At 47.2% G+C, this 17219-nt stretch overlaps 1 protein-coding gene across 2 annotated transcripts in view; it reads right to left on the minus strand.

The window, feature by feature from the left end:
* PGM1 (phosphoglucomutase 1) overlaps window positions 1-17219 on the minus strand; it is a 59660-nt gene that overhangs the window by 13217 nt on the left and 29224 nt on the right. For both annotated transcript variants that reach the window (XM_066597698.1, XM_066597697.1), the window contains exon 7: window positions 5020-5135. In XM_066597698.1, coding sequence (XP_066453795.1) covers window positions 5020-5135 — 116 coding nt within the window. The remainder of the gene's footprint in view (window positions 1-5019; window positions 5136-17219) is intronic.

Consider the following 17219-nt stretch of genomic DNA (forward strand, 5'->3'; position numbering starts at 1 on the left):
ACAATTTATATCATTTTTTTTGTTTTTTAAATTTGTTTTGTTGCTATTCGTACTAATGGCTGATCTATCAGTTCTAACTGTCCAAACCCACCCCCTGCTCGACCCCCATTCCCTTTGCTTGGACCCGGATCGCTAGTTACACTGGCTACCCCACTATTTCTTAATTTTACCCTCCCCCCCCAGTCCCTAGTTTAAACACTCCTCCAGCCTTCTAGCCATCTTTTCCCCGACCACAGCTGCACCCTCCCCATTAAGATGCAGCCCGTCCCTACGGTAGAGCCTGTAGCCGACCGCAAAGTCAGCCCAGTTCTCCAGGAACCCAAATCCCTCCTTCTTACACCAACTCCGGAGCCACTTGTTTACCTCCCTAAGATCCTGCTGCCTTTCTAGTGTGGCTTTAGGTACAGGTAGTATTTCCGAGAAAACTACCCTGGAGGACTGTGCCCTGAGCTTGACCCCAAGTCCCTGAAATCATTTTTGAGGGCCCTCCATTGACCTCTAACTTGTTCATTGGTGCCAACGTGCACCATGACTGCTGGATCCTCACCAGCACCTCCCAGTAATCTGTCAATCCGATCCGCGATGTGTCGAACTCGAGCGCCAGGAAGACAACACACCGTTCGACGATCCCGGTCTTTATGGCAGATTGCCCTCTCTGTCCCCCTAATAATTGAGTCCCCCACCACTAGAACCTGTCTAGCCTGCCCTGCGCTCCCCGTCCCCGTCTCACTGTAGCAGTCATCTCCCTGGCGTTCAGAGGGCGTGTCGTGCTGCAGCGGTGCTGGCTCTGTAATTGCATCGCCCTCATCTGCCAACATTGCAGACATGTTGGGTTGTGCCAGTTCAGGACCAGCCTCCCTGGATCTATTCCCTCTACGCCTCCTTCTATCTGACACCCAGCTGACTGCCTGCTCCCCCTGCTCTTCCGTACTACCATCCGCCCCTGCCTCTACACCAGCGAGTGTCTGCTCAGTGAGCACCAAACTCCTTTCCATGATGTCAATGGCTCTCAGTGTTGCCAGTTGCCCATTTAGATCCAGAATTTGGGCTTCTAAATGTGCGACGTGCACGCATCTTGTGCAACAGTATGCACCCTCGATCGGCTGATCAAGGACCGCATACATTGCACAAGTAGCACACTGGCGAACGGAGTGGCAGTGCGCAGGCGTGACCACCATTCCATCCATCCCTATAAGACGCAGGGAGGTTGTTCAACTCAAGAATCTCCCTCTGCCCCAAAAGAGTGAAAGGGGTAACAGCTGCCCCCCCCTCCCCCCGCTGCTGCGTTCATATAGCTAGCTTGGCGTTCGCAGATCGTCGGATCGCTGCAGGTCCCTTGGAAAAAGCACCCTAAGTTGTTAGTGGAAAACCCCCTTTAGGGTACGTTCACAAGTAGGGGATTTTGATGCAGAACCGTACCAAAACGCAGATTTTGAAGCGGCTACGCAGCCGAATTCAACCTTTCAATTGAAGGCGTGAAGTCTGGTGCGGATTTGCGTCAAATTTGGCAGCATTGGCGCAGATTTGGATGAAACTTTCCCGCTGAAAACAATCCACAACGATTCTGCAGCATTAAAATGTATCCTGAGGGCTCATTCACAGTCCTATGACATCTCAGACCATTTTTCACGGACCGAATTCACTGCACGTCATTTGCGCTTTGCATGCATTTTTGCTGTTTTTGTGCGCTTTTTTCCCAACGTCCATTTTTCACGTAAGCAAAAAAAAAAAAAAAAAGACACACACAAAAGCCCAATTGCTGTCACTTTTATTGTTTTCACTGTCGCTTGGCATCACGCAGCACCCATGGGAATGGCCATAATTATTAGATCACAGAAATCGGCAAAAGGCCTCCAGCAGCACAGAGTACTTCAGGAGAGCCCATCCCGATCTTGTGGGGGTCAGAGACATCTCCTCATGTGATTATGTTGGCCACATGACAGGAGGGGAATGGAAACGAGTGGGAGCTCAGAGAATGAGCATTCTATTATATGGCAGAAGGCATCCTCGGCAGTGCAGAGGATTTCAGGAGAACATATATCAGGTTTCCAGGGAGGCGGTGACCCATTCAGTTGAGCCATGATGTTTTTGAAAACTAATTTATGGTTAAAAAGTCTGCCCTCCGGTGGTCAGTGGGGCTAATGACGCTCTGAACATCTGTATTGAATAGAGACTGCGGGGAGAACGGGAGGCCATCTTGCTAAAAATAGAGCTCAGAATATCTTCCAATAATAACTTAATTACTCCTTTGTGTACCAGAATTACACGGCCGTCTGTCAGACGCAGTTTTTGGCTTGGATGAAATTCCATGTAAAATGCTGAATTTAATTTGTACATTTGTAAAATAATAAGACGAAAAAAATAAGTTCCACAAAGCAGTCGCCAAATAAAATGTTTATATACGAAAGGTCTCGGCAGGAAGAGAAGTGCGCGGTCAGCCTCTCGTCGAGCGCCTATTTATACCCATCAGTACACATACGTTACAAACGTGTCTCTGCCAGCAACGAGCGCGGCGGGAAAATAATCTGCCCCAGAGTTATACAACCGCGACTTCAATCGGGCCGTTCAGGAACAAAAATGTACGTCATTCATCACAGAAGAAAATGATGTAATACAATGAAATTCCTCTAATCTGGCATCTGATAATCTGGCACTTGTTACCGATCCAGAAATCCAATGTAATGTGGGATTCCACAAGACGCAGCAGAGAACAAACGAGGAAGGTCTAGCAGCAATTATAGTAGCAGATTATTTTGTGTCCCCAGATTTCCTGAAGTTTCTGTTTTCTCATATGTCTGCTTTATGTATTGCTCTATCATCTGATAATCCAGAAAATCTAATCTATTGGGTTGTAATGATGCTGGATTACAGGAATATTACCGTATATATTATTGGAGATCATCTCTAATCACCATGTTATAATTTACATACCATCTATATTGAGTCTGTTAAAAAGTTGAGTCGCTGTACACATACATTACGTATCCTGTACTGATCCCGAGTTATATCATGCATTATACTCCAGAGCTGCACTCACTATTCTGCTGGTGGAGTCACTGTGTACATACATTACTTATCCTGTACTGATCCTGAGTTCCATCCTGTATTATACTCCACAGCTGCACTCACTATTCTGCTGGGGGAGTCACTGTGTACATACATTACTAATCCTGTACTGATCCTGAGTTACATCCTGCATTATACTCCAGAGCTGCACTCACTATTCTGCTGGTGCAGTCACTGTGTACATACATTACGTATCCTGTACTGATCCCGAGTTATATCATGGATTATACTCTAGAGCTGCACTCACTGTTCTGCTGGTGGAGTCACTGTGTACATACATTACTTATCCTGTACTGATCCTGAGTTACATCCTATATTATACTCCAGAGCTGCACTCACTATTCTGCTGGTGCAGTCACTGTGTACATACATTACGTATCCTGTACTGATCCCGAGTTACATCCTGTATTATACTCTAGAGCTGCACTCACTGTTTTGCTGGGGGAGTCACTGTATACATACATTACGTATCCTGTACTGATCCTGAGTTACATCCTGTATTATACTCCAGTGCTGCACTCACTATTCTGCTGGTGGGGTCACTGTGTAGATACATTATTTATCCTGTACTGATCCTGAGTTATATCCTGTATTGTAATCCAGAGCTGCACTCACTATTCTGCTGGTGGAGTCACTGTGTACATACATTACTTATCCTGTACTGATCCTGAGTTACATCCTGTATTATACTCCAGAGCTGCACTCACTATTCTGCTGGTGGAGTCACTGTGTACATACATTACGTATCCTGTACTGACCCTGAGTTACATCCTGTATTATACTCCAGTGCTGCACTCACTATTCTGCTGGTGGGGTCACTGTGTAGATACATTATTTATCCTGTACTGATCCTGAGTTATATCCTGTATTGTAATCCAGAGCTGCACTCACTATTCTGCTGGTGGAGTCACTGTGTACATACATTACTTATCCTGTACTGATCCTGAGTTACATCCTGTATTATACTCCAGAGCTGCACTCACTATTCTGCTGGTGGAGTCACTGTGTACATACATTACGTATCCTGTACTGATCCCGAGTTATGTCATGTATTATACTTCAGAGCTGCACTCACTATTCTGCTGATGGAGTCACTGTGTACATACATTACTTATCCTGTACTGATCCTGAGTTACATCCTGTATTATACTCCAGAGCTGCACTCACTATTCTGCTGGTGGAGTCACTGTGTACATACATTACGTATCCTGTACTGATCCCGAGTTATGTCATGTATTATACTTCAGAGCTGCACTCACTATTCTGCTGATGGAGTCACTGTGTACATACATTACTTATCCTGCATTGATCCTGAGTTACATCCTGCATTATACTCCAGAGCTGCACTCACTATTCTGCTGGTGGAGTCACTGTGTACATACATTACTTATTTTGTACTGATCCTGAGTTACATCCTGTATTATACTCCAGAGCTGCACTCACTATTCTTCTGGTGGAGTCACTGTGTAGATACATTATTTATCCTGTACTGATCCGGAGTTATATCCTGTATTATACTCCAGAGCTGCACTCACTATTCTGCTGGTGGATGATATATGTACACAGTGACTCCACCAGCAGAATAGTGAGTGCAGCTCTGGAGTATAATACAGGATGTAACTCAGGATCCGTCTAAATGGAGCTTTAGGACAGGCCCTTATCATTTGATCAGTGGGGGTCTGACAAGTGCCCCATCCCCTTCATACAGCAGTTCATCATACTCTTAGTAGTGGCTGTGTCTGCTATCACAAGGCTGAGCTGCAATACCAGGTACATCCACTACCAGATGTACAGCGCTGACTGGCAGGAATGTCAAGAGTCGGACCCCCCACAGATCTAATATTGATGTTCTAGCCCAAGAATAGATCACCCCTTTCCTAGTCCCGCAGAACTCCTTTAATTCAACCACATACATTCCCAACTAGTAATTAACCCCCTCAGGACGCATCTTACCGGTTCCGAAGCTTTCCTCTCCGCACAGCGAGAGTTTATTTGCATCCATTAAATTTCCAAAGAATTTCCACCCGGTCGGAGTCTCGTATAAAGCGATCTTTGTAGCTTTCGCCACTCTAAAAACAAAAAAAATAAAAAATCTGAATGAAAACACTGGATTATGGTTTTCACGGCTCTGCCCGGAGTTGTAAGAGTCGCTCGCTCTAATTAAGCTCCGGCTTTTTTTTCCTCTTCTTCACTTTGCAGAGTGCTTTTACTTCATATATTTTTTTTAATGAAAGAACACGTTTCATGCGCCGACATGACATGTAATAAACACGTACAGTTTTTAAAGTTTTATGGACTTACAAATCCAGGCCTCTGCTTTCTCACAACTTTTATTTCCCCCGTCGTCATGGCAACGGAGGCGAAATACAAGGACGTGTGTTTGGCTCGTCACTCGCTTTTTAATCTAGGACTTTAGTATTTATTGAAGGTCGCCGTCTGACAGGTTCTGTTTTCGATGGCTTGGAAACGAATCGCTAATTCGGGGAGGAGTCTGATGGGTCACTTTGTACGCAAAGGGTACAAGGTGACCCATAAAGTCTATGGGGCGACCTGTAAGACATCTAGGATCACCACCACGATATAATCTATATCTATAATATATATATTTTTTTTTTTTAATTAACCTACTAAATTTTTGAAACAATTTTTAGTCCCTGAAGGGGATTTGAAGCTGCGATTGTTCGATCGCTAGAATAGTACACTGCAGTACTTATGTTGTGCATTCTATTATGTCTGTGACAGCAGCCTATCAGACTCTACAGGAAGTTGGGCCTAATGAGCCGAGTTACATGTCAGGCATGTAGGCCTTTGCTAGGCTTCTGGCTGCCATTGGTACTTTGCGATCGCACTGCAGGGTGCCGATGGGTGACAGAGGGAGCCCCCTTACCCTGGTCATCTGCCTAAATCATGCAGTTGCTATTGACTGTAGCATGTAAAAGATTAAACTGACAAGATCTTAAATTTTTCCGTTACTGGCTGTTAGAGCAGGAGCCTGGCTGTCAGTAGTCAGCCAAGCCACATAAAAAAAAATGTAGGTGCAGGTTTAAAGCCCATTAGTGAGATCCATAGAAAGGTGTATTACAGTCTCTAACAAGTTCAGAAAAATGGGAGAAAACTGTTTTGTAGGTTACTTTTAGCCTTGGGGTTCAGCTTCTCAGCAAGATTCTGAGATTCAGCAAGAATATGGAGACTTATCTTCAGGCAGGATTCATGGGAAGTATGCAAATTAGCTCATTAGCCAACTCAAAGCCATCTCTATAAAGAGAGACCAATCTGAAGACAGTCTAGTTCAGGGTACCGGCTTGATGCTTAGCAAGAACCCCTGAAAGATTGTCTAGAGATGGGTCGCTCTCCTTCAGGCTGTCAAGAGTTAATTTACTGCTATTGTGAGACATAACTTCAAGTTACAGGCCCAAAGCCTGAGGCTGCACTACTGAGAGTCTGATGACATGTTAGATTTCAGTCAGGTGTAGTGTCATTATGCAGACTTTTCCATGCACATTAATGTCTCTACGTATATAACCATAATAGATGCTATACACAGAGATGCCAAAAATCATGGGATAGCAGTATATAAATTAAGTAAGTAGTGGCGAGACCTCAGGTGACACTTAGGGATGCCCACACCTGTGTAAGTTGTGAGGTTGAACACGGGCCAGCATGCTCATGGCAAGGCGACGGGAATTCCCGGAATTTGAATGATGTGTGATAGTGGGTGCCAGACGGATGGCCAATTCTTTTGGGCTGATGGTAGGGTTCGTGTGTGGTTCAGACCCCAGTTGTCAGCAAGGTACTGTGCAGGCTGGTGGTGGTCCCATACTGATGTGGGGTGTTCCCATGGCATGGGTTGGGTCCATTGGTCTGCCTAAACACGTCATTGACCGCTGCCCGCTACATTTCACTGTTTGGTGACCATTTGCAGCCCTTCATGGACGTCATGTACCTCCACAATGATGGGGGGTTTCATTGGGACAAAGTTATCCAGAATTAGTTCGAGAAGCATTTTGGAGAGTTCCTGTGTATGGTGTGACCTCCATGACAACACAGCAGCCAATAGAAATCAGATAGCACCAGAAGCTCTCAGTAGTGCAGCCTCAGGCTTTAGGCCTGTAACTTCAAGTGATTGTATCTCAGTATAGAAATAAGATATTACTAAACTGTTTTCACATATTTAACTATTGACAAAGGGCCTTATATATTATCTGTTCCTGACACAGAATGCTGACTAGGTCATCTGCTGCTTGTTGGCAAATGAAATCCACCCAAGTCCTTCTTTACACATCCCTGTGGCCGAACGGCTCCGTCTTAGGATGGAACCAAATCGCGCCGAACGGACTCCATAAACTATAACGGGGCCCATTTGGCTTCTGCTCAGCTGCCCGGCTTTTTCTTCCAGATCTGCGTTGGAACCTCCAGTCAGATGTGAAACCGCCCTTAGAGGAACCAGAAGCCCTGGTACCCGTATCCATGCGTTAACCTACACTGCTTAGGAGAGCCATTGGCTGTGAGAAGGTTAAGGCGGCGTTCACATCCAACAGATTTGCGGTGGATTTTGGTGCAATGATGGGCATGAAATCAGCGATGTGTGAACTCACCCTGAAGCATCCAATCATGGTCATGTGTTTTTTTCTGTTGTATTATAGAGATGATGCATTCGACATGGGTGATTATGGATGACTGATGTGCACAGTGGTGTCTCCAGGTTCCTGCTGCCATTGTATTTGGTGTTAAAGGGGTATTCTCAGCTCAGACTGTTATGGCATATCACAGGATATGATATGTGAGGGTCAGACGTGGAACCTGCATTTATCTTGTATTAGGGTCCCCACCAGCCCTGGCCACCCTTGGGAGAGCAGAAACAGCAGAGCGCCCTCTGTTACTGTACATTGTTTATGTAACTCCCATCAACTTCTATAGACATTATGGAAACTGCGCAGTTCATCCAAGCTCATGGATGATCTCCTGATGAGAAGCGACTCATCTCATCCAAGTTCATCCACGCTCAGCCACTCACGTTATCCCAGCCACCTCGTAATCAGCAGTGTTTCCATCTTGGCCATGTTTGACTGAGATAAAAGCATCTCTTAACCCCTTTAGTGGCTCGCCCGGAAAATCTAAAAATCAGTGTTGAAATGTGCTGAAGACTGAAGGGGTTAAGGCTGCCTGTCCACAGGCGATGATCTGCTTGCAATAAGTCGTCTGCGGATCACGCTCTGTAAAAGCTTTCCATAGGATTACTATGGAGGTGCAGCGCTGGCGTCCACAAGCGGAGAATCACAGCGATTCTCTACTCGTGCGATTTAAATTGCAGCATGCTGCGATTCTGAGCGGTGAGCCCATCAGATAGGCTCATCTCAGAGACCTGTCAGTGCTTCCCCTTCTCCCCCGCGGCAGAATATCGCTAGCGATATTCCGCCTCGGCCGTGGACAGAGGGTCTTAAGCTCTTAACCCCATTTTTGGTTTCTCCTCCACACTTCTCTTTGGTTTCTCACCTTCACAACTCTTCTTTTTCCATTACCCGAGACCTTCTTTGTTGTGTTATATTTGTACATGGTACTACTTAACCCCTTAGTGACGGCATTATCATCTTTCTACGTCCTGCTGTTGCAGGACGTGTATGGAGGGAGATAGCGCCGCTATCTCCCTCCATACAGTGCAGGCGTCAGCTGTTTATTACAGCTGACACCCGCGAGCAATAGCCGCGATCGGCCGATCGCGGCTATTAACCCTTTAAATGCCGCTGTCAATTGGCAAGCGGCATTTAAATCACCCGAACGCTGTTCGGGGGTCCCGCACGGCCCCCCCGCGGGGTGGCTTGATAGACTGCCTGTGAAAAAGCAGTATGACGTAAAGCTATAGCATTACGTCATACTGCAGGAGCCATCAAAGCATGGCATGTTAAAGTCCCCCAGGGGGACTGAAAGAAAGTGTAAAAAAAAAAAAACACACCAACAATAAAGTTTTAGTTATTATAAAAAAAAATAATAAAAGTTCGAAAAAAAAAAAAAACCCATTTGCCATATTTGCAATAAAAAAAAAAAAAAAAATCAAAATAATAAACCAAAAATACGTGTTTGGTATCCGATCTATCAAAGTAATGTATTATTTACCCCGCACGGTGAACGTGGTCCAAAAAATAAATAAATAAAGAATGGCCGAAATGCACTTTTTTGGTCACCCTATCTCCGAGAAAAAAATGTAATAAAAGGTGATCAAAAAGTCAACTGTATGCGAAAATGGAAACGTCAGGACATCCCACACAAAATGAGCCCTCACACAACTACGTCGCCAAAAAAATAAAAAAGTTATCGTGCGCAGAAAATGGACACAGAAAATAATGTAAAAAAATTAAATATCTTAAAAAAAAAAATTAAAATACAAGTACTACAGCAAAAAAAATACTATACAAGTTTGGTATCGTAGTAATCGTACTGACCCGTAGAATAGAAGTATCGGGTCATTTTTGTTGCAGTTTGTGCGCCGTAAAAACGCACCGAAAGATGGTGGAATGTGGTTTTTTTTTTTCATTTCTATCCGCTTAGAATTTTTAAAAAGTTTTTCAGTAAATTATATGGTACAATAAATAGTGCCATTGAAAAATACATCTCGTCCCGCAAAAAACAAGCCCTCATACAGCGACGTTGATGGATAAATAAAGGAGCTACGATTTTTAAAAAAGGGAGTAGGAAAAAACAAAAATGGAAAAAAAAACACAAAAGCTCCGTCACTAAGGGGTTAATGTGCCATATAATGTACTGAAAAACTTTAAAAATAGGAGTGAAATGGAAATACAATGCAGTTTGGCATTTTTTAGGTAGCGGGAGAGAGTCTTGTTTTTGCGGAATACACATTACGGCAAAAGAATAAAAAAATTAAGTCATATAACCGAATTCTGTGGGTCGGTGCACTTACTAAACATCAGGTCTATGCAGCTTTTTCTTGCAGAAGTTTTAGAAAATTAAATATCTTCAAAAAAAAAAAAGTATTTTCTTTCAGGATCTTCTGACCGCCATAACTTTATTATTCCGTTGCTGGGGTTGTAGTGGGGCTCTTTTCTGTGGGATGACCTGTGGTTGCTATTGGTACCACTTTATAGTACAGACAACTTTGACTGCTTTTTATTAAACATTTTCTTGCAGATGAGCTGACCAAGAAAAAAAAAATGCGATTCTGGTGTTTTTTTCTGACAATGTTCACAGTGCAGGATAAGTAATGCGTTATTTTGATACAGGTTTTTTTTTGTGCTTCGATTTTTTTGATTATTATAAATATAGGAAAGGGGTTTTTTTAAAAACCTTTTAAAATATCCTTTATTTTTACGGGAAAAAAAAACAAAAAAACTTTCCCTTTACGTTCTTTTTTTGCAGTCCCCATAGGGGAATTAAAAATTGCGATCGTTTGATAGCTTATACCGTGTACTGCAATACTTCAGTACTGCAGTATAGGTTATTTCTGCTGGCATTCTATTGACACAGGCCACAAGCCCATCTTAATAGGCATAAATACATGGCCCCTAGCTGCCATGACATCCAGACTGTACATTGTGAGGTCATCACGTTGTGAATGCCGATTGTGGCCAGTTGGCAGCTTTCTGAGACAGCCGGCATCAGCCGTGTATGGAGCGGGCGCAGCTTCCAATACATATAAACCCAGGATGTTCATATAGAGTCTGAGGCGCTAAGGGGTCCAGCGCCATTGTTTTCACTACTACATAATCCGAAGTCAGACAGCGCTGGTAGAAATAAAGGGTGGTGCCAGCCCAAAATGACCCTGATCCCAAGGCCCTGTAACCTATATAGAGGATAATGCCCAGGCAGCGCTCCAGGGCAAAGAGCCTTTTATTAACACCCGTGCAAAGTTTCAGCTCATACTGAGGTTTCTCAAGCCAAAAACAGCCGAGTATGAGCTGAAATTTTGCACGGGTGTTAATAAAAAAGGATCTTTGCCCTGGAGCGCTGCCCGGGCATTATCCTCCATATTCAATTAACTACCATTGTTTCATATTAAAGAAAAAAATCCAAAATTAACCTGTTAAAGACCAGAAATCTCTCAAATCTTTTTCGTTCTTTCATCCTGGCTTGTCACCAGCTATAATTTTTTATTTTTCGGTTGACGCGGCCTCCCTCACACAGGCGTTTGCAGAAACGTGTTTTTCAACACTGCGTTTACTGCAGATTCCACCCGGCTTCAGCAGCGCTGGCGTGCGTTACACCAGCGCTTTGGCTGCGTTTTCAGCACAGACGAAAATGCAGCTAAGAATGCTGAAAAAAAAATTTTTTATAAATCAATACTCCCCTTGAAGGCACCGTCAGGGTCCCCAACGCTGTTTTCGGAGCTTCGGGACAGCTGCCAGGCAATTGTCAAGCCAGCAAAGCATCTATTGCTAGTGACGGGGGATTGAATTCTTCGCCTCCAAGCAAGAGATTGTTCTGATTGGTGCATCCAGTGCTGGCTGTGATTGGCTGAGCAGGGTGTTACTCAGCCTATTCAGCTAATCAGAGCAATCTCTTGCTGGGAGGCGGGGAATTCAATCCCAGTGACTAGCAATAGATGCTTTGCCAGCTTGACAAGTGCCCGGTAGCCGGCCCGAAGCTCCAAAAACACCGGCGGGTAACCGGACGGCGCCTGCGAGGTGAGTATTGATTTTTCTTTTCTCTCTCAGGTAGTGTAGCTAGGGAGTTTAGCTCTGCCAAAAATGCAGTACCAAGTTTTACCGCGTTTTCGGCAGCGCGAAACTGCTGCCAATTCATTTCAATGGGTGATGTAGGGCTGAAAACGGCCAAAGATAGAGCATGCATCGCTGTCAAAGTGCAGCGTTGGAAACTCTGCGTTTTGACGCTTGTGTCAACAGCCCCATTAAAATGAATGGGAGCGTTGTATAGCGCTTAGCGCTGCGCTGAAAAACAGATATTTTTGGTATAACTTACCGTAAAATCTCTTTCTCGTCGCATTCATTGGGGGCCACAGCCTAGACCATGGGGATACAGCCACTGCCCTAGGAGGCGACACTAAGCAAAAAAGTGTTAGCTCCTCCCCACCTGGCTATATCCCCCCTGCAGGCACTCAGCTAATTAGTCTGTCTGCAAGCAGTAGGAAGCCAGTGGGAGTAAAATTATACATACTATGTTTTCTACATACCAAAAAACATAACTTTTGGCGCAATTTTCTGCCAAGCCATGACTGAAGAACAGAAAGCTCCAGCAACTGCCTAAAAAACAAGGGGTGGGTGCTGTGGCCCCCAATGAACGCGTCAAGAAAGAGATTTTACGGTAAGTTATACCAAAAATATCTGTTTCTCGTCCGTATCATTGGGGACCACAGCCTAGACCATGGGACGTCCACAAGCAGTCCCGAAAACAATATATTGGGTGGGCATTCAAAGTTCGGCTGTGCGGTCAACGACCGCCGCCTGCAAGATCTTCCGACCAAGAGTGGCGTCAGATGATGCAGCTGTGTGGACCTTATAAAATTTTGAGAACGTATGTAATGAAGTCCAGGTGGCTGCCTTACACACCTGGAGGGCTGAGGCTCCATGGCGGACTGCCCAGGAAGCCCCTACCGCCCGTGTGGAGTGGGCCGTAACCCGAAATGGCGGCGAGCGTCCTGAGGCGCGATACGCCTGTTATCAGGGACCTTATCCATTTCGATAGGGTGACTTTTGAGGCTGCCAAGCCCCTTCGGGGCCCCTCCGGAATAACGAAGAGGGTGTCGGTCTTACGAAACTCCTTTGTTCTTTTCACATAGATCCTCAGCGCCCTTACTACGTCCAGGTGGTGCAGCATTTTTTCCTTTTTGTGTACTGGATCTGGACAAAAAGAAGGCAAGACAATTTCCTCATTAATGTGAAACCGCGAGACTACCTTTGGTAGAAACTCAGGTGATGGTCTTAGCACCGCTTTGTCCTGGTGGAAGGTCATATATGGCGCCTGTATAGACAAAGCCGCCAGCTCCGAGACCCTACGGATTGACGTGATAGCGACGAGGAATACCACCTTCCAGGTCAGTAGTCGCATAGAAATTTCCTTCAGCGGCTCAAACGGCTGGTCCGTCATAGTGTCCAACACGAGATTAAGGTCCCAAGTTTGGACTGGGGGTTTAAATGGAGGCGTCGTATGGGCGACTCCTTGCAGGAATGTACGTACTGCCATCCTATTTGCGATTGGCTTTTGGAACAGTACAGTTAATGCCGACACCTGTCCCCTTAACGAACCTACCCTCAATCCTACTTCGAGGCCTGATTGTAGGAATGCAAGAATTCTGGCCACCGAAAATTGCATCGGTTGTACCCGCCTCTCCTCACATCAGGTGAAGAAGCGCTTCCAGACTTTATAGTAAATTGCAGATGAGGCTGGTTTTCTGGCCCGTATCATTGTCTGAATGACCTTCTCCGAATAACCTTTTCTCCTCAACACCTCGGTCTCAACGGCCAAGCCGTCAAATGTAGAGACTTGGAATTCGGGTGTAGAAAAGGCCCCTGGGATAGCAGGTCTTTTTGCTCTGGAAGATGCCACAGTGTGTCGAACAGCATTTCTATGATGGTCGTGTACCAGCTTCTTCTTGGCCAGTCTGACGCTATTAATATCGCTGGTCACCCTTCCTGCTTGATTTTCCCTAGGATCCTCGGTATGAGAGGGATTGGTGGAAATACGTATAGGAGCTTGTACTCCCCCCACAAAATAGTCAGCGCGTCCGTTGCCGCTGCTTGTGGATCCCGTGCTCGGGACACAAATGGGCGTAGTTTGTAGTTTAGTCGGGACGCCATGAGGTCCACGTCTGGTGTGCCCCATTTCAGGCATATCGTCCGAAAAACTTCTGGGTGCAGCCCCCATTCGCCGAGATCCACTGTTTCCCGGCTTAGGTAATCCGCCACCCAGTTTTCTATTCCGGGAATGTAGACTGCAGAAATCGAGCGCAGATGCTTCTCCGCCCACGTTAGTATGCCTGCTACCTCGCTCATTACCGATGCGCTCCGTGTTCCCCGTTGTCGGTTGACATAGGCCACCGCTGTGGTGTTGTCCGTCTGGACGCGTACATTTTTTCTCTCGAGACTGGGCCCGAAGTGTCGGAGAGTCAGGTAGATGGCCCGCAACTCTAGGATGTTTATATGCAGCCTTGTCTCTCTTTGAGACCACACTCCTTGAACAGACTGGTCCCCCAGTGTTCCGCCCCAACCTGAAAGGCTGGCGTCCGTCGTCACTACTATCCAACGACTTAGGCCCAAAGGCCGTCCCGCCTGAAGCCTCCCAGGTTCCAGCCACCACTTCAGTGACCTTTGGACTTGAGGGGTTATCTGGATTCGCTGTTCCAGGGTCAGCCGGGATCCATTCCAGCGTGACAATATCAAGTGTTGTAGCTTCCTCGACCGGAACTGGGCGAACGGAACCGCCTCGAATGCTGCCACCATCTGGCCCAGGATAGCTATGCAGTGTCTGAGGGTTAGCGGTTTCCCCTGTATTAGGGACCGGACCCCCTGCCGGAGCTTGTCTACCTTTGCTTGGGGTAGCAGGACCCGGTGCTGGCTGGTGTCGAATATCATGCCCAAAAACTCCAAGCGCTGTGTCGGTATTAGGCATGATTTTTCGCGGTTCACTATCCAGCCGAACTCTTCTAGAATCTTCATCGTGACATGTAGGCTTTTGATGTTGCCGCCCCACGATGGTGCCTTTATTAGTATATCGTCCAGGTATGGAATGACTGATATACCTTCCGCATGGAGTAGCGCCATCACTGCTGCTAGTACCTTCGTAAAAACTCTTGGAGGAGAGGTAGACAGGCCGAATGGCAGCGCCGTAAATTGAAAATGCCTTCCCTGTGTTTTGAAACGAAGGAATTTTTGATGCGTTTCCCGAATCGGGATATGGAGATAAGCGTCCTTGATATCTATCGAGGACAGAAATTCGCCCGGCTGCATGGAGGTTATTACGGACTTGATTGACTCCATCCGGAAGTGTTTTGCTCTGATGAATTGATTCAACCTCCTTAAATCCAGAACCGGCCTCACTCTGCCGTCCTTTTTGGGTACAAGAAAAAGATTCGAATAGAACCCTTGCCTCTCTTGTGCCCCCGGTACCGGTTTCACAACCCCCTGTGCCAGAAGGTTCTGCACTGCTTGCTGTAGGTTGGCTACTCCTTCCGGGGTGGTAGGCACTCTGGACCTGCAGAACGAATTCCGTGGGAGAGTCGTGAATTCGATTGCGTACCCGGATGTCACAATCTCCTGCACCCACTTGTCGCTCACACGCCTCCCCCACGTCTCCCGAAATTGGGAGAGCCTGCCCCCCACCCTGGTGACACTGGGTGGGGGCAGCATCTCATGCCGCGCTCTTTGATCCCGCCGTTTTAGATGTTCCTGGTCGGGATCGCCATGTTTGTCTTATTTTGAAAGAGGGGCCCCTCTTTGCGTCAGTCGGGGTTCTTGTAGACTGGGACCACTGCCCTGACCCTGGACGGGACGAAAAACGCCGAAAGGATCTAAAAAACGGTTTCCTTTTTAATGGAACCTTCTCCTTTCTTGCCGGCATTTGTGGTAACGACGTGCTCTTGCCGCCTGTGGCGTCCTTTATCATGTCATCCAGTTTAGGTCCAAACAGCCTGTTTCCTTCGAATGGCAATTTTGTTAGAGCCATCTTCGATGCTGTATCTGCTGACCAGCTTTTCAGCCAGAGAGTTCTCCTTGCCGCGACCGGTGCAGCGGATGCCCGGGCAACGAACTTGGCTGCGTCTAGTTCTGCTGCGCATACAAACTTGTTTGCCTGTATGACGTCGTCTGTCAGTTCGAGCAACTCACTCGGTGGAGCGCCTGCTACAATGTCTCTCCGGAGCTGTTTGGCCCAGGCTATGGACGCCTTACTGACCCATGCGGCCGCAAAAATCGGCTGCAAGGCAGTGCCTGTGGCTTGAAACACGGTTTTTGCCAAAGTATCCAGTTTCCTGTCTTGAGGATTAGCCAGCGTTGCTACTTCGGCTGTTGGCAATGCTGTGCTTCTAGACAGTCGTGACACTGGCGGGTCGACTACTGGAGGTACCGCCCAACCCTTTTTCAGACCCCCTGGGAATGGGTATGTAATTTCCCAAGTCTTCCCGGGTTGCCTAAATTTTTTGTCCGGGTTCTGCCACTCCTTGTTAAGGACCTCCGCAAAATCCAGATGGTCTGGGAAGACCTGTCGTGATCTCTTCTGCCGTCTAAATGACACCGTGGAAGGAGGCGTCTCCACTGGTTCCTCCATTACTTGGAGGGTTTCTCTTATGGATATTACCAGGCCGTCCATTAGACTTGCTAGGCGCGACACCTGTTCCTCGTCTAGTTCCGAAACTGACGAGCCTGCAGAGTGGTCGTAGTCTTCAGACCCACTGCCCTCGCCTGCCGTTTGGGCCGTGTCCTGGGACGCCCATGAGCAAGACGCTCGAGGGGACTCATGGCGAGCCCGGGCCGGTCTCGCAGAATACCGGGACAGTGAAGAATGCCTTGATCTGTGGTAAGTATGCACGGACTCCCTGGACCCATGAGAGTCCCTGGATCGTCTGGACTTGGAGGATCTAGACGACCTCCTGGTGCGGCGCGATCTATGGGCAGTGTCCTCGCTGCTACGGGACCTCCTTCTCTTGTGTGCCCTCCCTCGTAATCCGAGGAGGACGCGTCTGAGCTGGGCTCTAACCGGCGTAAAATCGCCGCAGAGGATGTGGCCAAGACAGAAACGGCAGCGGCCAGGGACCTCGCCCATTAGGGTTCGGGCCCTGGCTCCACAGGGGCGGCGGGGGGCACCGGGGTCCCTGGAGCTGCGCGCGCCGCGGCACATCTAGCGCAGCGGGGGTCGACTTGACCGCAAGCAAACTTAACGCTGCAGGAAGTGCAAGCGTAATGCTTCACCCTCTGATCTAGGGTCAGACATGGCAACAGAAAACAATTTCCAGGTAGCGGGTAAGCTATGTACCGTTACAGGAATGCCTGCAGGGGGGACGGGGAGGGCGAGGGGAGAACACCGCGAAGTGCTGCCTTGGGCAGGGCTTACCCGGTCTAGCAGCTGTTTCTGCGGTTCCCCTGGTCCAGCTGGAGCCTCTGGTCCTGACGCTTGAATGCTGTCGGGAGTCGACGCGGGTCCACCACACGATCTCACGGCGTTGGTGACCCGGCAGATGCTGTGGCAGGGACTGC

Source organism: Eleutherodactylus coqui, chromosome 3 (genome assembly GCF_035609145.1).
Source record: "Eleutherodactylus coqui strain aEleCoq1 chromosome 3, aEleCoq1.hap1, whole genome shotgun sequence".
Taxonomy (NCBI): Eukaryota; Metazoa; Chordata; class Amphibia; order Anura; family Eleutherodactylidae; genus Eleutherodactylus; species Eleutherodactylus coqui.